The sequence below is a fragment of the Haemorhous mexicanus genome, chromosome 4, assembly GCF_027477595.1.
Source record: "Haemorhous mexicanus isolate bHaeMex1 chromosome 4, bHaeMex1.pri, whole genome shotgun sequence".
NCBI classification, from domain to species: Eukaryota; Metazoa; Chordata; class Aves; order Passeriformes; family Fringillidae; genus Haemorhous; species Haemorhous mexicanus.
Window position 1 is genome coordinate 73,672,985 of NC_082344.1, and position 21,088 is coordinate 73,694,072.

Genomic DNA, 21,088 nt, shown 5'->3' on the forward strand with positions numbered 1-21,088 from the left:
GGCTCACCATTACCAGTCTATTTGATCCAATTAGGGCTATTCATCAAGGTAAATAACTACTGGGAAAGCAATCTTGTGAGTTCCTGTGCACACTGCAACAAAGTCCAGTCTAAGTGATGGCTTGTGCACCCAGAGATTTCAGTTTCATCCAGGTAATGCCAGTTCAGAAGGGAATGGGAGAAGGCTGTGACTTGAATCTGAAAGCAGCAAAAGCCTGTCATGTTTTATTCCAAAACCAGCACCAGGGCTTTGCTCGTGCACCTGCCTTAACAAATGCCTTTGCAGTGCTTTAATTTATGCTGAGTTCTGATGTAAATATTATGACACACACTATTACTCGTAAGACAACGCTTTAGGTTTGTTCCCCCCACAGGATTTTTAATTTAGAGATGAATTCAGAGCATGAATTTCACCACGTGAAATTTCATTTATTAGAGGAGGAAGCATGTTAAATTAAGGTCTTGCTTAATTCATTTTGTCAGAAAGAAAACTTTGTTAATGTTCATAAAGCTAACAGATTAATAAATTTGCCACACCAACAAAAAATAGAGAAGGAAAACATCAAGACCTGGAAATATTTTTGAAAGCATGAATGGTGCACAGGCAGATTTTCTGCCTTTCCAGTTCAGTCAATTTCATCAGTTTATGGTGCACAGTCAAGTTGCTGGTTTTGATAGCATCATGCTCGACTGTTCTAAGCACTCTTTAGGGCAGTTTTATCATTGTCAGTTCACAGCCATAATTGAGCTCAAAGAGGTTAAATGCCCACCAAAACGATGTTTTCCATGGCTATATAACAATTTTAGAACCAGAATGTCTCAGTGCTACTTACAGTCTAGTAGAGAATTAAATGTCTAATCCTGCCACTGGAAGGTAAAGCCACAGCAGGAGATTAATGACTCCAACAGATTGTTAAACTTTATAAAGCCTGGCAGTGCAGAGCTGCCTGTAACAAAAGTTTACCAAGGAGCACCTTATTCACCATTCTCCATTTAATGGGTGTTGCAACCCAGCTCCAGTTTGCACCTGCAGAGAGCTCCCAAACAGGCATTAATTCAGTTGAAAGGGATGAAAATAAAGCCCTCTCCACTGCAGTTAAGGTGTGTCACCTCCAATATGCTGTGAAATTGAGTTCTGGAGAATAAGGCAGTGGCCATTAGAAGCTGCTGCAGTTTGGTGCTAAAGAGAAAGTCTCAGTCAATTCTGCAGACTGTGTCACATAGGGTGTGACCAAAGAATGGTAACTTGGGGGATGGGGACAGCAACACCACCAGTGACATCCTGGCAGATTAACCAGCAAAAATACTGATATTTAGAACATGTATCACACTTGGACACTCAAATCACAGATCTATGGAATACATTAAAAAAGTAAGATTTGAGACAAAGATGAATCAAATACAGGGAACAAAGACAGGTAATACTTATTAGAATCATGAAATGGTCTGATCTTTAAGATCATCCAGTTCCAACCCCCCTGCCCTGGGCAGGGACATCTTCCACTGTCCCAGGTTGCTCCAAGCCCTGTCCAACCTGGCCTTGGGCACTTCCAGGGATCCAGGGGCAGCCACAGCTTCTCTGGGCACCCTGTGCCAGGGCCTCCCCACCCTCACAGGGAACAATTTCTTCCTAAAATCTAATCTAAACCTGCTCTCTTTTAGTTTGAACTTCTTAATATATTTTGCATGTGTGAGCTTTCATCTCCCTACAGAGAAGCAGCCATAATCAGGAAAAGATTTGGGGTGACTTTGCTAACAGAAAGCAAGTTGAAGTGACAATTTTTGACCAAAAATTTGAAAGAGTATAAGAAACACACACAAAGAACATTCCTCCTAGTCATAGGCCACTACAAAGGCTTCCTCAAAATGGTTCATGGCCCAAAGCATGGAAGAACCCAGTTACCAAGTGCTAAGGTACTTAATCCCTATTGATTTAAATTTGTTTGTTTCTTTGCTGGGTTTTTTTTTTTTTTTTTTTGAGGGCCTAAGGTGGGTGGTTTATCAATTTTCATGACAGAAAAATTTTCTAATTTATACTGCCTTTTCAAAAAATTTTTTCAGCGAGGGCAAGCCTCAGGCTTGCTAGCAATATTAGAGCAGTTACATAAAAACAGAGAAAAAAATTATATGTTTGAGAGAATGAAAACCACATACCCCCTGAACATGTGAGGATTATTAGGATATGAACTCTGTCTTTCATGTCTAGATAGAACAATAAAGTCCTGACTCTGATAGCAGGGCTGGGATTCTATTAAATATTTATTATTCCTAAAAATAAAGAATTATACAGGGGATTAACAGGCAGAGGACAGTATTGAGATTCCCATCAAAAATGTGGGAAAACCAGAAATACAGGTAGGAACTGAGCAGACAGTGAAAAACATTAGGGAAGTCAAAATAACCCAGAAGAGAAAAGACAGTGATTAACTTTTGCATTCTGTATGACCTGAGAGGGTAAAATTGTGATAAAGTGAATGTGGGAGGATGAAATTGCAGAATGGGAAATTGCATGTAGGAACAAAGAAGGGAAAAAAAACCTATAGGTTATCCCAGCAGAGAAGAAAAAGGGATAAGACTTTGAAAAATAACCTTATGAAAACTGAAGAGTATTGAAGTGTCAAAAAATGCCACCAAAACTGCAAACCTAAAGGGTCTGATGTAAAAGAGGTGGGACAAAGAAGAGGGTAATGAGGAAGAAAAGAGATAATGAATTAAAAAAGCAAAGATTAAACTAAGAACCACAATCTATTGTGTAGCTTCATTCACTCTCTCAGGCCCTGCTGAAATGATACTTGAATCAAGTAGAGATTTGGAGCTTTATGGTTTTTTTAAAATCAAATACAGTAAATGAATGAAGGGAAAAAGCTGGTTTGGGGAGATGAAATAGCTATTTGGTCAAGATGGGAAGGAAATTTTCTACAAAAACTCCTAATGAAGTTATCCTGACTGTGAGCAGTCGGATCCAATCAGCCTTACAGGTTTAATACAATAAATGTCACACGTGTCACACTTGCAGTCCCACCTAACCCAGCTGCATGAACAGCCTGGCATAGTAAATATTGTTTTCAGCTTCTCCAAGACCTGGAGACTGAGCCCAGTGGAAGCTGCTGACAGCTCTTGGGTAGACCTGTCTGTTGAAGTGCCAGACAATGGCTGAAACAAGATTAAAAATTGATTGTGTGCTGCAAAAATGGATTTCTCATCATCCTGTCCAAGAGTCACTCAAAGTCACCAGTGGATCCTGCCCTATGGACAGAGATGATTGATATCTGATGCTATCAATTATCAAATTATCACCCCTGCCTTTCAAAAAGCCCCTACAGCAGTGAGATCAGTCTGGCTTTTGTTCTTGGTTTGTTTTTTAGTGGTTTTTTTTTTTTTTTTGGCCTTTTTTCTCATTTCACTTCTATTTTGTTTTCTTCTCCTTTGCAGTAATTTTTACACAGTAAGAATTGCAAACAAACCTTTTGTATCTGGTTGCTTAATTACAAGTGGAACATAACATAAAAGATATTTCATAACACTTAGAAATAGAGTTAGTGAACAAAATTGATGTCAATTAAGAAACAAATGTAATATTGAAATCCCATTTGGCAATTCAACTCCATGTACTTTGCCACTGCTCATAAAGCCATTAGGAAGATGGAATTAGAGAAGTCTTTGGAAAAGGAATATGCTTTCCTCCACGTTTACAGGGCTCCCTGCCCCATGCTACTGCACCAACATTTGAAGAATTGATTCGTTATGAATCCAAACTTCTATAAGTGCCTTTAGCTGATGTGACTACAGGTCATTCCTGAGATGATACTACAGAACAGTGAAAGCTTCTTTATGTAGAACTACTGACAGCAGAAGTCTCTTGAAATACATTTCTGGTGGGTTTTTTGCCTTTTTTTTAGCCTAGTTTGTGGGTATTTTTATTTATAATGTAGCAGCATTACACACTTCCATTGAGCTTCTCCCATATTTACAGTGTTTTTTATCAAAGAGATTTTTAAAAACTCCATACTTGTTCCTCTGCAGTGATTAAAGAAGTAGGCATCTTCTAAACACAAAGATTTGTTGGAATATCTGAGGTTTTACGAGGGCTCAGTATTTGAGGAATAATACACAAACTGTGTGCAGTAATCTCTTCCAATGCAATAGAGCTGTCACTGAGTTCTGCCTCCTAATTCTTCTCAAGGCACTTTGAAAGGCCAACTCTCTGCTCACTTAAAGTGAATTCAGTTAAAAACAAGAAAAAAAAAATAGATAAAATCAAGTCCCTATTTCAAAAAGCAACCATGGTCACTACACTGAGGCTTCTGCCAGAAAAACAAAAAATCCATCATGAATATTATGTTGCAGCTAAAAATTTCCTTTGTTTGATGAAACTGTTACAAGCTGCATCCTTACCCCAAACTACCTGATATGGGCATGGTTTCCTGAAATATGGCACCATATGTGCATCAGTAAACATTATGTGTAGAGTAAATTAAACCAAGCCTTATAATTAGGCAGCAAGGAGATTACTGCAGACCTGAAAGAGTAAATCAGCAGTATTAAAGCACTCTCCATTTCCTCTGGAGCACTTCAGAGCACCATGAAAACCTCAATGTCACAGTGATAAACACCTAGAAGTGCATTTTGAGGGAGACAAAGACATGTGCATTCCAAGAAGTTCAAATCAAAATCCTTATTGATTGTAATTCAAATAACAGTGCATTTTCTCTAATTCTTTAGATCAGATGTTGGAAAATTTTACTCAAAGTCCTTTCCTGAAGTAAATACACCAGTTATTCTACCAAATGGGAGCAGACAAAAAGTGGAAGTGTTGATCAGCATGCCAGGGGCTCACAGCTCCTTCAGACAACGTTGGTGACATTCAGAGTGTCCCTAATCCCAGGGCCATAAATTCAGTGGAAGCTGGAAGAGCAGAGAACTTCATCAAGTGGGGCACTGCTAGCTCTGCCTTCTAAGCCAGCATCACACCAGAGTCCAGCCCAACACCTTTGTACCTAGAAAACAACTACAAATCTAGAAAAGAACTACACACAGTGCAGTGCACCCCTATTAAATGAATACAAGGCATAAACATGCAGCCTTGGCACAGAAATATATCTGTATTAGCCTTTGATAGACTGCTTTTGGGAAGCCAGCTTCCACATTTCCATATTCAGGAGCACTGGAGTCACTGCAGGTGAAAATCAAACCTATTAAGCAACAAGGAAAAGGGGCTGAGTTTCTCACAAGCCAGAGCTGATGCCACAGGTGGCCTTAGGTTCAAAGAGGTTCAGATTAATTTGTGGCTGGCTCCCTTTAAAAAATGCCAGCATTTTTTCAAAATGTATTTTCATGCAACAGAATGGGGCAATCTCAGCAATAACACTGCACTTCCCCTTGGAAACAGCCAAAAACTCCTCCTTGGTTAATACAGCACAGACTCCTGTGGATCATCTGTTTAAGTGTGACCTTGCTTCAACTCTACCTTTGCAAAAGAAATCTTAATAAACATTCCTGCCAGACTAAATTCTGGAGTTACAACCCCCTTGGATATTCTGCTACCACTTCACACTTGCATGGAATTTTGCATCCTCAGAGCACTGCAGCACTCTTACAAACTCTCACAGTGTTATGTGAGTTAGAGAAGGTCTGTGACTATTTAATTGTCTGTTTTCTTCCCTTATTTAAATTATGCAGCTCTTGAATTTAAAAAAAAAAAGCCTCCTTCAGGATTTATAATCTTAGCCAATGTCCTCTTATTTGCAACAAAGGGCACATCAGAATAAGAGAACACAGGTCCCCAGCCCCCCAGAAATGCACTGATTGCTGCACTATTGACTGGCCCTATGGAAAGCCAAAGCACTCCCCAGACAAACCTACCTTTAGGGTGCCTCAATTAGAAATCAGATTGCTCATGGCTCCCTGTGCATTAAGAGCTTTTACAAGACACATCCAGGGAACATCAAGTCACCCTCCAAAAATGAACTCTCCAGGGACTGTCATGGAGCTGACAGAAAACCACTTCTTTATTTCAACCCTGATTTCTAACTGACATCAGCTGGTGGGAATGGTCAGAGTTCTCTCTTTCCTCTTCCCCCTGCCCCCTCAGTGTTTTTAATTTCTTTGGGTGTGCTCTTCATTGTCTTTGGGAAGCTGAAAGGAGTTTGTTATTTAATGTATGTTAAGTCTGATTAGAATTGGGTTCACTGTTTCCCACTAAAGATTAGAATTGGGTTCACTGTTTTCCACTGAAGACTTTGTTTTGCTTTTTGAGCCCTTATGCTTCCCTTGGCCTTATATATTAATATTCAAATGCTGTGCACCTCCTAATGCTGGTACAACACAGAACATTTCAACTGAGGCAGCGTCACCTTCAGAAGCAACTTCATTTTCTGAGCTTCAGATTTTTCTTCCAAAATTGGACAGTAAGTCTTGCTTATCCTCACAGAGCACAGTAAAGAGAGGAAAAAAAAAAAAAAGTAATTTAATCATGATTTAGAGCACCAAGATTTAATTTCTAGGTGCTGCTGGCCCTGCCCACAGCATTTGTAAGTCATCTGGTCTGGGTGTGAGACAGCAGCTTTGCTGCAAGAACAGGATAAGATCTCCTCTTTTGGAGGATGTCCTGTGTTTTCCTCAAAGCATTTACATTCTGTAAAGAGGCAACCCATGCATATCTTTGAGTAGAGAGATTTAAGCCCACAGACTAAAAACTTATATAAGTATCTATCCATAATACAACTGACATTGTATGGGTTAGCTGTGATAAAATCTGTTCCAACAGAACACATTCTTTCAGTTTTAGGTGTCCCTTCAGTCTAATTCCATGAGTTAATATTCTTTTTATTCTGACAGTCCTTCTAGAGTCTACACCAATTTTTGGCAGGCTTCAAAGTGCTAACCTTTTTTTTTTTTTTACCCTAAATAGCATTCATAAACAGCAATACAACTTAATCTACGTGGAAGTGAGTAACAGAAAGAGCAAAGGGAGACACTGCTGCTCAAGGAACAGAGAGAGATGATAAGTAAGCCTAAGCACATGCTGAAGCCTGGGATCTAGTTCAAACTGGTGTAACCCATATTAAATAAAGGACAGCAAATTGCAAGTTCTTTCAGAGATCTGTGAAGTTGATAAAAGCTGAGTACGATCAAGATGTTGTCCCCAAGGTCTTTGTTTTACCAAATTTGCACAAAGAAATTACAGGAGGTATTTGTCTCATCAAACTTTAGGCTTTTGCAAGCTTGACTTGCAGCCTAATGCAGCTACTGCACTGTGGGTGCCTTCAAACTCAGGATATTCCGTGACTAAAAGATAATATAGTAATTGTAGATTGAAGGGAGGGATGTTAGAGAATATGGCTGATAACAGGCTGATCAAAATCATGCCCAGAGTCCACCAAGTGTCTTACAAAGGAATTTGCAAGAGCCCATCTTAGCACAGGGGAACGTAAATGACTGATCAAATATGGATAAGGGTCATGTGAAAGGATGTACTTACTGCATTATACATAAAGAATTCATTAGAGGTAGAACAAGGGCAAATATGACCTGGATTTTTTTTTTTTTTTTTAAATTTTGGCTTCTGCAGAGTGTGTACCTGGTAGAAAGACACCACAGCATGGTCCTTATTAACATTAATTCATGCCTAAATGGCCAAACCTGATCCTGAGTACCCCAAAGTGTGTCCCCATTCCTAGGACACTGAGAGTGGCTGCTGGGAAAAGCAGACACTGCAAAGAAGCAATCAAAATCCTAACCCATCATAAAGAGGGAAAACTCACCTAAACCAATGCAGAAATCTTGGGAAAACCTCTCCTACAGCTTTCAGCCTACCAAGGAGCTCTCATTAAATCACCAGTAACAAGGACAAACCCAGATACACCCAAAAGCCACTCATGAGAAATCATAGAGGAAAACAAGCTCTGTGGCACTGTGGAAATCACATAAAGGGTTTATCTATGAATAGTACCCTGCTGTGGTTGTACCATACCAATGTTAGTGCAGTTGCAGACAGCAGAGGAGAGCAGAACCATACTCTGGGCTTTACATTCTGGACTGGTGTTTTGAGGGAATGATGCTCATCACAGAAAAGCTGCCCTTTTCTTCAAACACATATTAATCACTTGGCCAATTTTAAAACCATCTGACAGAGAGAAAAGGTCTAAAGGATGGTGAATAGCTGGAGTTTGATGGAAAATTGTCTGGGTAGGAGAAGAGTAACCCAAATCAGTGTTCTGTGGAGGGAAATTTGTTTTGTGAAGTCAGAAGCTGGCTGGCTGTGGAAACCCAGGGCACTGGGAATATTTCTCTGTCTGCTCCAGGGGAGCACTGACTTTGACCCTCATTCATGGAGAAAGTTTCCTGGACTTCAAGATAAACTAGAATCCACAAAAGTATGAAATAGATTCTAGAGAGCAGTGTAGGTGTAGCACTTGGGGAGAAATTTAGATTTTGGGATTTTTAGTATATTGTGGATGGAAGCAAGATGGAGGGCACAGGGTGTCATCCTGGGTTTCTTCTTCATGCTTCTTCTTCCTTCTTCATAGGTTTGGGTGGCATTTTGTAATTGGGCAGAAAAGTCTGCACTGGGGGCTCTGTGGGATTAGTTATTGGGTTAAAAGGGAAAATAATCCAGGTGTCAGTTCTTAATTGGATAGTTGAGTCTTAAAAGCCCTTGGAACAAGAGATTGTTGGCCACTTTGTGCCTTCTAATGAAAGGCTGCAGAACTCACAGCAGTGAGACTGTTTCACTGATAGGAAATAATAAACACCTGAGTCTGAACATGAACTGCTGTCTCAAGTGCCTTCAATCCAGACCCACAGAAACCCACAGCTGGTGCCCCCACAGCTGGCCAGAGTACCCACACAGGTACCAGCTGAGCAGGAGCCAAAACCAGCCCATCACCCTCTGCATTTCACCTGGAGTAACAAATCAGCCTCAGATCATGAGGAATGAGCAGGGAGACTGATGGGGCTGAGAAGATGAGAGGAAACATGAGAATCAAGGACCTGAGGTCATTGCTGTAGAAAGCCCTAAGCAGACAGTACAATGCTAGAGAAAGCAGAATCTCATTAATTCAGGTGTTCACAATTTGGGTTTTCAGTCCTGTGTCTACACAACATGGATTCCTCAGAGGTTTGTAGGATGCTGTCTGAAAGGACAATCTGAGAAGAGGACATTTTTGATAAAAAGAAGTGCTGAAATGGAATGTTTTGCCTCAGAACAGTGGTGTGAACAATTCTTTTTTCCATATTCAAAATCCCCACCTTAGCTAGTACCTGCATGTAGCTACTAAGAGGATGTTGATGTTATTCTGCTTTTTGTGTCCCTGTCCAAAAACTTGAGCTGGATTTTACCCAACAACACACAAAGGCCACAAACCTATATTAAGTGACAAAAAAATTGCTTTTTTGATACTGCACACAGAAACTTAGATATCTAAAAGCAAGATTAATTCCTATTAGGCATCCATTCCATTGAAGTAAAAGCCCAGGACGTCAAAATAAATGTTCAAAAGTTTTTGTCAAAATGCAACTGGTAATGCAGATATTTCAGGACTTTCTACTGCACAGTTCCTATTAATATATATGTTTTAATGAAGTTTTGTTGCCTAAAACTGCAAGGAAAAGCAGAAATCCTACATTAAAAAACATACAGTACATTTTATTTTTTTATATTTTCTACTTTCAGATGAAATATGAAAATTTAAAACCTAGCAACATTCTTTGAAACAAAGGAAAATCTTCTTGGCTATTGTAAAAATGAGGTTTTAATTTTTAATATTTATTTATATGTAAATATTTGTATTTTCAATGCTAGGCTAAAAATAAATTCATAACTTTCAAAATGAAAACTGGAAAATACTGGAAAAAATCCACACTAGACTTTTCCAAGCTCTCAAGCTTCTTTAAAAAAAAAAAAAAAAATTCTGGATAATTTCTGGACATTTTCCAGTTTTTAAGAAAATGATATTTATCTGTGGAGAATTTATTTCATCAAGTATTTCTAAGCAGCTTCAGTAATAACATAAACCTCAGTCTGTAGGAGTTGGATGAATTCTCCTTAACAGCTGTATGAGAGTATAATTTCCAGTATAAACTGAGAATTGGTGCTGAAAAAGAAATCTTATTTCTGTCCAATTCCTTCCACTTGGAGGCACAGGAAGCCTTGAATGGACAAAAATGGAATAATCCAGGCTGCAATGGCAGCACAGATGGGTGGTATTTAAGGCCAAACAAAAGGTTTTGGTTATTCCACCTTGAGTGGCTCGTGCAGAATGAAGCAGCTCAGCTCTCAGGGGTGGCAGCAGGGCCAGCAGGTGGGACAGGAGAGGTGGTGGCAGCACAGCAGAGGTGGTGGCAGCACAGCAGAGGTGGTGGCAGCACAGCAGAGGGGGTGGCAGCACAGCAGCTGCTCTCTGAGCCGTGCCTCCATGGCTGTGACCAAACCCTCTGCTGTGTCCTTGCCTCTCTCAGTGTCCCCCCAGAGCTGCCAGGCTTGAGTGCCAGGTGTGCCTGCTGCTTTGGGGTTACCTGCAGCATTTGAACTCTTGGGTTGGTGTTTCTCTTTCCTCCTATGGAGTAAAAACGAACAAAAGGATTGGAAAAAGAATTGGAATTCCAAAAGGATTCCAAAAGCATTGGAATCAACCAGCACCTGCTGCTGGCCTGGCTTGCTGTACCACATGCCTTTGCTACCTTTGGGTTTTGTCTTTTTTCTTTTTCTTTTTTTTTAACTACAGGTTTGCATACCAGCAGGAAAAACAGATCCCAAATCTTGCCAATTGGGATAACTCTTTTACCAGATTCAGTGCTTTCTCCAGCTTGTTCAAAATGAAGCCTGGAGAAGAGAAGGCTTCTAGATCTTCTAGCACCTTCCAGTGCCTAAAGGCTCTACAAGAGAGCTGGACAGGGACTTGTGGAAAGGGCACGGAGTGACAGGACAGCAGGAATGGCTTTACTCTGCCAGAAAGCAGGGTTACAAAATCACAGAAATTTTAGAGTAGGAAGGGACCTCTGGAGATCATCCAGTCCAACCCTCTGTCAAGGCAGTGTCACCTGGAGCAGGTGACACAGGAATGTGTCCAGGTGGGTTCGGAATGTCTCCAGAGAGGGAGACTCCAGGGCCTCACCAGGCAGCTGTTCCAGGGCTCTGCCACTCTCAACATAAAGAAATTCTTCCTCATGTTGAGGTGGAACTTCTTGTGTTTAGTTTGTGGCCTTTAGTCCTTGTCCTGTCACTGGGCACTGCTAAAAGAAGTCTGGCACCATCCTGTGACCCCTGCCTCAGAAATATTTATATGGATTGATGAGATCTCTCTTCTCTTTTCCAGACTGCCCAACAAGCCCAACTTCTCCAGTATCTCCTCTTAAGGGGGATGCTCCAGACCCTTCATCATCCTTGTGGCCTCTGCTGGACCTTCTCCAGTAGCTCCTTGTTTAAATTGCACTGAGGAGCCTAGGTTAGATTTTAGGAAGAAAATTTTCCCTGTGAGGGTGGTGAGTCCCTGGCAGAGGGTGCCCAGAGAAGCTGTGGCTGCCCCTGGATCCCTGAAAGTGCCCAAGGCCAGGCTGGATGGGGCTTGGATTAACCTGGGATAGTGGGAGGTGTCCCTGCCATGGCAGGGTGTTGGATAGAGATGGGTGTTAGGGCCCTTCCAACCCAAACCATGCTGTGACTCCATGAAAATCCAGTAGGGAATGGCAGCAGTAAGCCATGGGCTGGTGAGGTGTGTCTGCTTCCAAGAGCCTGCTCAGTCTGACTTAGCTTGATGCTCTCCCTGGCAGTTTATAGTAAGACATAAAATTAGATCTCCATAATGGTTTCCCAATTCCCAGGAGAGTTTAAATGGTAAGTTTAAAAGATGTAATTCCATCAGAATATTGAAGTGGCTGTGAATTGTGAGGCAGAATTTCAGCACTGTGTGTTCCATCCCCAGTCAGTTCCCAATGTCTGCATGTTATGCAGATAATGAAATCAAATCTCCCAAATAAAGAGCTAAGTGACCTGGGGAGAAAATGGAAAATCAGTCTTAGATGGGTGAATACTGAAGACTTGCAAGGGAGCCTGACTACCAATTAGGGAAAAAAAAAAAATCTATTTATCTATATTTGTATTTTTCATCACCAAAACACCTCTTGTAGGTTATCTAGTTTTATGGTGTTAACATTAAACATCCAAAGTCTGAAAAGCAAGCTTTCAAAGGGATTCATTAAGACAAAAGGCATGATGATATTCAAAGTTGGTTGTCTCTGCAATGCCCAGAATAGAAAGACTGAAATAGTGGGACACTGTAAGCTCCACTGCAGCTCATTTCCTCTCAATCTTCAGGCCTCTGTCCCCAGCCATCAAAGGAAGCCCTCAGTGACACCCTCACATTCTGGAATTTAGCAGGGAGTGCACAGGCAGGTCTGGGCAGCCACTCACAGGTGCAACTGCTGATTATATTTATGTGGTGAAGCAGAGCATTGATCATGATTCTGAAGGGTCATGATTTACAGTCAGAATGCACATTGTTGAAAGCAGACTCTATCTTCCTCTGTGTTTGTGCAAAACCCAGCACAATTATGATTTAATCTTGATTAGTTTACTAGCAACTGCCACAATTAAATAAACATACCTACGTGATTATCTTCCATAAATATCAGAAACTGAACTAAAAGCTTCATCTCCAAGCAGGAAAACAATATCTGTGCTCCATGTTACCCACATCTAGAATTCCAACCTCTCTGAGGCTGAAGACTCCAGGAGGGTGAATGCACACGAGAAGCACACAGCTTATTAAGACAGGTGCCATTTTTATATCACGTTTCAGAGTAAATTTGGCTTTAGGGATGAGTAATTCAGGCAACTGCTGAGAGCCTCACACAGAACTCACTCATGTGTTAGTCTGCTACTTCCTTGAAGCAGTGAGAACAGAGGTGGGAGGCAACACATGGTCCCAGCTCCACTGCAGAGCTGAGGATCCCACAAATTTGGAGGTCAGAACTGCAGAGATCTCTCTTCTGTCATTAGCTGAGCAGCAGATGTGATGCCAGGCTTTATATAGGAGACTCAGTGATTCATATTGTCTGTAGGTCCACTGCAATGGGTTTGTTATTTGGCAAAATAAGCTCTGAGAAGATGATCCTCAAGCACGTCTGCTAAAGGTTAAGAAGGAAGAGCTGAAATGAGCTGAGTTTTAGCAGGGCAGAGCACTGATTTCAAAATGCCTACAGGGGCCACTCTCTCCAAAATTATCATGCTGCAAACAGGTACCTGAAGATACATTTAAATCTTTACTTGGTTTGGCAGTTTTCTGGATTTGGGATCATTTTCACAGAGGCCGGGTAGAATTTTCATCATCATCATTATTATTATATATTATTAATTATTATTATTAAATTTTATACAAAAATGCAGAACTGGGATCATCTCAAAGGGAGAAAAATTTCTTAAAAAGAGGCAATCTGTCCTGCCTTAACTTGAAGGTGTAAAGAGAAACCTCTCCCTTTTTGTTGCCAATCTCCTTTCACTTCTTTTCCACCTCAATCTTTTAGAACTAACCTTTCTTTCTTATCAGAAAACACAATGATAAATGTAATAGAAGAGAGCCAAAATGTATGGTTTAAACTAGGCTTTGCAGTTATTCCTAAAGTCATTGGATAGCTTGGGCTAGAAAGGGCATTTAAAGGTCACCTAGTTCACTTCCCTGTGTCATGGGCAGGGCCATCCTCAATGAGATCAGGGTGCTCAGACTCATCCAGTCTGGCCTTGAGTGGTTACAGGGATGGGACATCCCCCTCTCTGTTATTTATTATGACTTTCTGTATCTTCACAGGATCTTTATTTAATACAGCACCTTGGAAGTTCTCGTTAAATATATTTTACTCTAAGAATTTTTCATATTCTGCTCATCTTTCCTGTTGCTCCAGTGAAAGTATTCAAATAAAACACAAATAAGCACATATGCCAGTGTTTTTATGACTGGGGTTTTTGAGCTGCCAAGGCAGGGAAGGTCTGGACAATCTGCCTCCCCTCCCACATGGAAACACCATTGGGGGTTGCACTTGGAATGCATTTCCTTCTCCCTCTTTTTTGTCACAGGAAATGTTGCTACTTAATTTCATGTGCAATGTAGGGGCATATTTAAGTGAGGACACCCATTCTTTACACCTCGTCATGTGGAGAAACCAGTCTGAAGTTGGAAAGCAATGATTTCCTTGGAAAATCAGGAAACATTATCAAAAGCAGGGCTCACCTGTCTCCGAAGGTCTCGTGTTTTCTTGGTCATCTTGTCAATGGCAATGTTGAGTGGGTCTCCCTTCTCCTTCCTTCCAGTCTGTTAAAAACACAAAATTTTAGAGTTAGAGAAAAATCCTCTAGGCAATATAAACTTAATAAAAAAAAAAAAGTAAGGAAGAAAGGATTCATCAAAGGAAATTATTGCAGCTTTTTTGTTTGCTACCATCAAGTTGTTATTTCCAAAGTAATGTTTTTAACATGTTTATGTGCAGGAGGCACAGAAGATTATTTTAGAACAATCCTAAAGTGATAAGAACAAAGATTAAGGTGACTCACCGGAGAGTTCAGAACTTTTCCACCAATAAATTATGTGCATATATTATAGCTAATACTCAAAAAAATCTGGCAAGACCTTTCACTATAAAATGAATATTAAGAGTTTCTAATCTCCATCCTGCCAAGCACTGGGAATGTTAAACATGATAATAAGCAGCAACACAGCTTGAGGACAGAAGGAAAATGGTCCCTATGCCTGTAACAGGAATCATATTGGCAGACATTAGGTTCAGCATAAAGAAGAATTCCACTTAAAACACTTTCCTGCAGGAAGTCTCAAAGCAAAACTCCTCACGAAGATTAAAAAGGGGGAAAAAAGCCTTTTGTGTCTCATAACCAAAGGGGGGAAAATATGGTTTTCAGGTTCAATGGCACAAAAAGCATTAAGTGACTTTGTTAGCTGTATTACCTTTCTCTTAAGAGAAAACTACTTCTCTAAAGATTTGTCACATCTTTTGCACATTGAACCCTGTTTGAAAGCTTTTCATCAAGAATCAAAATGATCTTCCATTCTTTCTGGCAGTACTCTTTCCTTCCCAAGGCTGTTTTCAAATGCTTCTATTTAGAATTGTTCCTTGCATATGATTAAGAGCGATTTTCTCTCCCCAGCTGAGCCTAATAGCACACGTTTCTGGGAGCTATTGAGAAGTCACTTTTGGGGTGGGATGGGGATTAAAGACACTTTCAATGATACCCTCTCACACGTACAGCACAGTTACCAGCCCTGCATTGGCAAGAGGCCTCTGTTCCAGTCTTTGCTTAAGGCATTCATTCCAGAGAACGCCTGCTCTCTGTTACTGCCTGTAATTCTAATTATGACACGAGGCCAAAGCTTTTATGATCATTTAAAAATCTGTAAAACCCATCCCCTTTCTTTTATTTAGAAATTCAAGCATAACAATATCAAGTGCCACCAGAATTTAATACAAAAACATAAATTTACCTCTTAGCTTTCTGAAAAGGATCCATTACAAATTCTGGAATTAATCACACAAATTGAGATCAGAAAACAGAGAGAGAAAGCATTTGCTATCCCACAAGAGGAGGCATCTGTGTCACCCGCTGATATTTTTATCTCTTTTCTTGTGTTCATCCTTTGACTGAGTTCTTCTGGTCCCCAGCTGAAGAACCACATCTCTTTAGCCTGAGCAATGTCAGCACAGGCTTTTAGATTTAGATGTCCCAAATTCAGTCCCTGGTATTTTGTTCAAGACAGCAGGTGTCAAATGTGCACACAATCGAGCTGAAATTTCACAATAAAGCTGAGGCAGAAAAGTTTGGTTCAGGGAGCCTCTCCTGACTGTTGGAATGGTACAGCAGGGACTGCCACACCAGCCAGTCTCAGCCAGGTTCTAGTTTGTTAGGCTAAAGAGTTACAGTCTAAGAAAACTTAGTAAAAAAGAAAATTACTCCAGCTGTGTGCTGTGCAGTTGCTGAACCAAGTTTCCTTGGTGACATTCGTGTTCTGGGATGCTTTATTTTCCCAGTCAAATAATTCCATCTATCTAACATTCTTTAAATTCTTCTCTTTCTTCTCATTGTTTAAGCTTTAATGGACTGGCTTAGAAAGATCCATAACCAGAGAGGACAAGTGAAGACTTTTTTTTTTTATTTTAGGGCAAAGATAACCTTTGCTTGGCACTTTTTCTTTCCTTTTTTTTAAATAAAATCAGGGAATAATTTGCTAAACAGGCCAAAATTCCTGGGAGACTGGCACAATGTGAATAATCAAAGAGCAAACACCAAGACACTTAAGACTACACAGGGATGGTATTTACAGGTCTCACATAAAACAAGTGGTTCCCAATTCCTGTTCACTCATGCAGGGCAGATATATTTTGTATTCACCACCACCATGGTGAGGTCAAGCAATCAATGCTTGGCACCCACTTAGGGGGTCAGAAAGTTGTCCTTGAGCAGGAACTTGGGGATCCTTCCAGGGCAGTCAGCTATGGGATACAGTGACACTAAATAAATTAAGCATTTGATAAACTGCACCAATTAGAGGAAAAGGCTCCTGGGCATTGGAAAAAAAAAAAAATAGAAATTTTGAGATTGAGGTCAGAGTTTGTAATTTAGGTTCCTAATCTGGGTGTTTTTTATGTCTCACAGGTGGGAACTCTCACTGAGAGCAGGCTCATGGCAGCCTAAATCCAGCACCCCTCCTAAACCTCCCTTCAAGTCTATCTGGTAACTTTTTGACTCCAGTTTTAAACAAACAGTGTTTATATAAACAGTGGCCCTTAAGGTACATCCTACTGTGAAACACAAAACAACTGGGAGCCCTTCTGTGACCCTTAGGCCACACAACACAAACTGTCCACATCCATCTGGCCAGTCCCTTTGTCCCTCCAAAGCAGAGCAAAGCCTGTTCCACATTTCTGTGTGCATTTGCCCAAACTGTGCCTCAGTGCTGCCTGAGATGCTAAATGGGATGTGCTGGAAAACTAAACCAAAACAAGAGATCCAGTTGAGCTCTCTCCATGGCAGTATTTCATTAACTCACACAAATGTGGCTCAAGTCTCCCATTCTGCACCATTTTTACTTAGACAGGAGTTTTAACTGACCTTCACCTGTTACTTATAAAATGTCCTTTTAGTCTGTATACAAACTCCCTTCCTCAGCATATGATTTCAAAGAAATTTGGTTAGTAAATCACATTATTGAAAAATAACTAGCATGGCATGTGATGCTACATAGCTTCAGGCAGGTCTGTCAAACACCATCTGCTCTGTGCTGAAAATATAAGTTTATTAAAGTTTATTTATTTAAGTCCTTAAATACTCTTATTTTATTGTTGCTCTGTGATAAATTTTTGGCCTTCATTCCTAGAAGGGATGGAAAGGAATCTATTGGTTTCCTGAAAAAATGAAAAAGCTTGGTATTGAGCCATTAGCTATTTCTCTGTTAATCTTTCTCTGCAAAGGGAAGAAAGATACTTTGGGATGAAAAGGAAGTAAAAATTGCTGCTGGCATTGGGTTTAAAGGAGAAGGAGGAGAAATGCACAGAATTCCTTGAATGCCAAAATATCTGCATTCAAGTTCCTATGGACAGAATTACATCTATTCATGGTGTAATGAGGAGAACTTTGCAACAGGAGAATATATTAATCAAGTCCCTGATTTCTTGTGACCATTAACAGCATTTGCATACTGCTTGTACTCGAGATATTTTCAAACAATTTTCTCAGTCTGAGTTGCTTCCATTCTAATTTCCTTAGAGCTTTTCCCTGCCCATCTGATTTATTTTCAGTTCAGGATGAGCCAATTCCCACAGGCTCTGCTCAGGGGCCGTGCTGGCTGCAGACTGCCCCAGATCAGGAGAGGATCTTGCACTGCATTTCTACCCCGAGGCTGCAGGTCCCTCCCAGGTCCCTCAGTGTCAGATCCAGCTCCCTGGATATGATATTCAAATGTTTTTAAGCCTGATTTGCCACCTCACGTGAGAATTTTTGTAGTTTCTCAACACACCCATGTCTGGTAGTGGAAGAAATCAAGGTACTGACTGTTCTGTTACTCCAGAAAATGCCCACAGTCTCAACCAGTGCCAACCTGAACAATAAAGACAGAACACAGTCATTTCTATCAAACAAAGTCTGAAAAGCCTTACAGGTAAAACTGCATGATATTAAGGCTAGAATTTATTTATACAGGGAACTTCAACTTCATTTGGTTAGGAAATGAAATAAAATAAAAACAAAATGCACTTAAGGATGGTGAGAAATTTCAGTATCTGCTGAATGCTAGAAAGATCTCTGCAAAGGTATAGCACTGTTTTTCCTTTTTACAAAGACCTTTTCCTCTCCTTCCATTTTTCTTTTTTACACTTTAAACTGTTAGAGTAAAATATTAAACTCTCAAAATATGTATTACAACTATTAAGGGCATTTACATCCCACGATTTGCTCATTACAGAACTCTTTTGATCAGCATGAGGTACTTAACAGGACATTTTCCTAACCCCAGAGAATTCACAGAACCAAGACAAGGACAGTCAGGCCAATCAGCCCAGAGACTCAGTGCATTTTAGATGAGATATGCTCAGCCTTGGAAGAAGATGCTCCAGACTGGACCTGTGTTGTTGGTTTTTAATAATTCCAGACACCACTAATGAGGAAATCACAGAGCTCAAATTTCAGCACATGAAACAGATGAAATTACTACTACCAAAATTATTATGATAAGGACAGATGTTATTGTAATGAATATCCTTGCATGGAAAAGTTAGGATCACCTAGAGATGTTGGAGAAGCAGAGCCAATACTTTGAGCATGTTATTATGAAACAATGCCAGAAGGACAGAGCTGACAATGGTAAACTATAAAAGGGGATGGAGTGCCAAGAAATACACAAAAAGTTGGGCAGCTGCAGGCTACAAATAATATCACAGACAAAACCCCAATGTGTATCACAACCAAAGGAGTGAGTGCTGGAGTACTCTATTTTCCTTTAAAGTTTGCAATTTAGGAGCTCAGGGTTTCAATTAAACAGTAACAATATTAATAACAATAATCTATGTAAGATGTTTTGGAACCACCACTTTCATTCTTCTTTTTTCTCTGCTGCTTCAGATGTAAGCCAAAATATCTGGGAGAGTCAATCTCCTCAAACATCAAGTGTTGCATGTCCAAGACACCCTCGCTATTGTTTCAAGTAATTTAGCCTCCAGGAGACAGCTGGAATGATTACCTATTGATCCAAAAGCTACCAAACACTGATCTATTTTTAGATTTTCATCATCCCCTAGGCAGAGGGCTCCATTATTTACAGGTTATTCAGAACTTCAATACCACAATGTTTTATTAAGGTGTAAATTGCTGCTCAAAAATATATCTGTCCTAATATGTTATTTTAAATGTTGAACATCACTCCTTTAAAACTATGCCAACGTTCAACAGCCCTTTTAAAAGTGATGAAGAGAACCTTAGTACTAAAAGGAAAAACATTTTGGACAACAGGCTGCTGCATCAGTGCTTCTAAGCAGAAATCTAGGTTTAAACATACCAATACATAGTCCCCTTCTGACAGAACATTATTCATTTTGGGTCAGGAAAAGGCTAAACAATATATTCCAGGTGAAGCAGTGACTAAATTTCATGGGAAGCTGAAAATTCTAGAAATTTTCTAGGGAGATGGGTAGAAAAAATAAGTTTAACAAAATCTGTGTGGTTCCTCTAGAGATAAGCTGAAGAAGACTTCTTAAAATAATAAGTTTAAGGATAGACTGAGTGTTAAGAAGTCTCTCAGGAATGTGGTATGAACGTGAATTACTGTTGTACTCAGCTCAGTGATTTTATAGTATTTTTTACTCGTGTAAATTATTTTGTTTTTAGAATTTATGCTAGGGAACTGCATTGGAGGTTCTGCAGTCAGCTGTTTTCCAGCTTTTATTTTGCTATAGAAACCCCTCCTGTGGAACCAAAATTTGAGCATTCCCATGTCATTTATTTCATCAGAAGAGAGAAAAAAAAAAGATAATTTTGTACAGAAAAGGTTGTGTAGTAAGATTTTTAGAGCTTTGTTAAGGTGGTTGCAAAGGATAAAGGCTGAGTTACCACAGAGAAAGGAAAAGACAGAAATCATGGAATCACAGCATGGTTTGGGTGGAAGGGACATTAAAACTCATCCAGTTCCACCCCTCTGCCATGGCAGGGACACCTTCCACTGTCCCAGGGTGCTCCAAGCCCCAATGTCCAGCCTGGCCTTGGACACTTCCAGGGATCCAGGGGCAGCCACAGCTTCTCTGGGCACCCTGTGCCAGGGCTCACCACCCTCAGAGAGAACAATTTCATCCTCATAGCTGAGCTAAACCTGCTCTCTGCCAGTGTGAGGCCATTCCCCCTTGTCCTGTCACTCCATCCCTTGTAAATATTCTCTCTCCCTGTTTCCTGCAGGTTCCATCAAGCACTGCAAGGCCACAGTGAGGTCACCCCAAAGCTTCCTCTTCTCCAGGGTGAACAATCCCAAATCTCTTGTCCTTTCCCCCCAGCAGAGCTGCTCCATCCCTCTGATCACCCTGGAGCCTCCTCTGGAGTTGCTCCAGCATCTCCCTGCTGTGCTGGGTCAGCTCTGCAGGTGGGGTCTCACCTGAGCAGGGCAGAGGGGAAGGATCCCCCCTTCCCTCCTTCCCTGCTGCCCACCCTGCTGTGGATGCAGAGAAATCCCAACTGGGTCACTGAATTACAGCCCCCTCCTTCCACAGAAATGCTCAGTTCTAGAACAGCACTCACTAAATAATCTGCTCATAAATGTGTGATACAGACTACAAGTTCTCTTTAAATTCAACAATTGCTCTCAGCAGTGTTTAATTACCTTGTGACCAGTGAGTCTATCTGGTTCCAGGGTACTATGAATAATTACAGCTATGGAGAAAGCTGGGGAAGCCACAGCCTTGCAATCTCAGATAGTAAATAAAGTCAATAAAATTAAAATGAACCATGAGCTGGACACAGTATCAGTACCTGGGGTGTGCAAATCTTATCCTTGGCCTGCATCCAAGCAACTTTTATCTAGGTCTGTACATAATTAAAACTAAGTATGTAATAA

The 21,088-nt window shown here is 40.5% G+C and overlaps 1 protein-coding gene across 4 annotated transcripts in view; it reads right to left on the bottom strand.

Moving 5' to 3' along the window:
- The window catches only part of CTNNA2 (catenin alpha 2), a 469,832-nt gene that overhangs the window by 105,180 nt on the left and 343,564 nt on the right, over positions 1-21,088 (bottom strand). For all 4 annotated transcript variants that reach the window (XM_059845428.1, XM_059845429.1, XM_059845432.1 and 1 more), the window contains one exon: positions 14,222-14,302. In XM_059845428.1, coding sequence (XP_059701411.1) covers positions 14,222-14,302 — 81 coding nt within the window. The remainder of the gene's footprint in view (positions 1-14,221; positions 14,303-21,088) is intronic.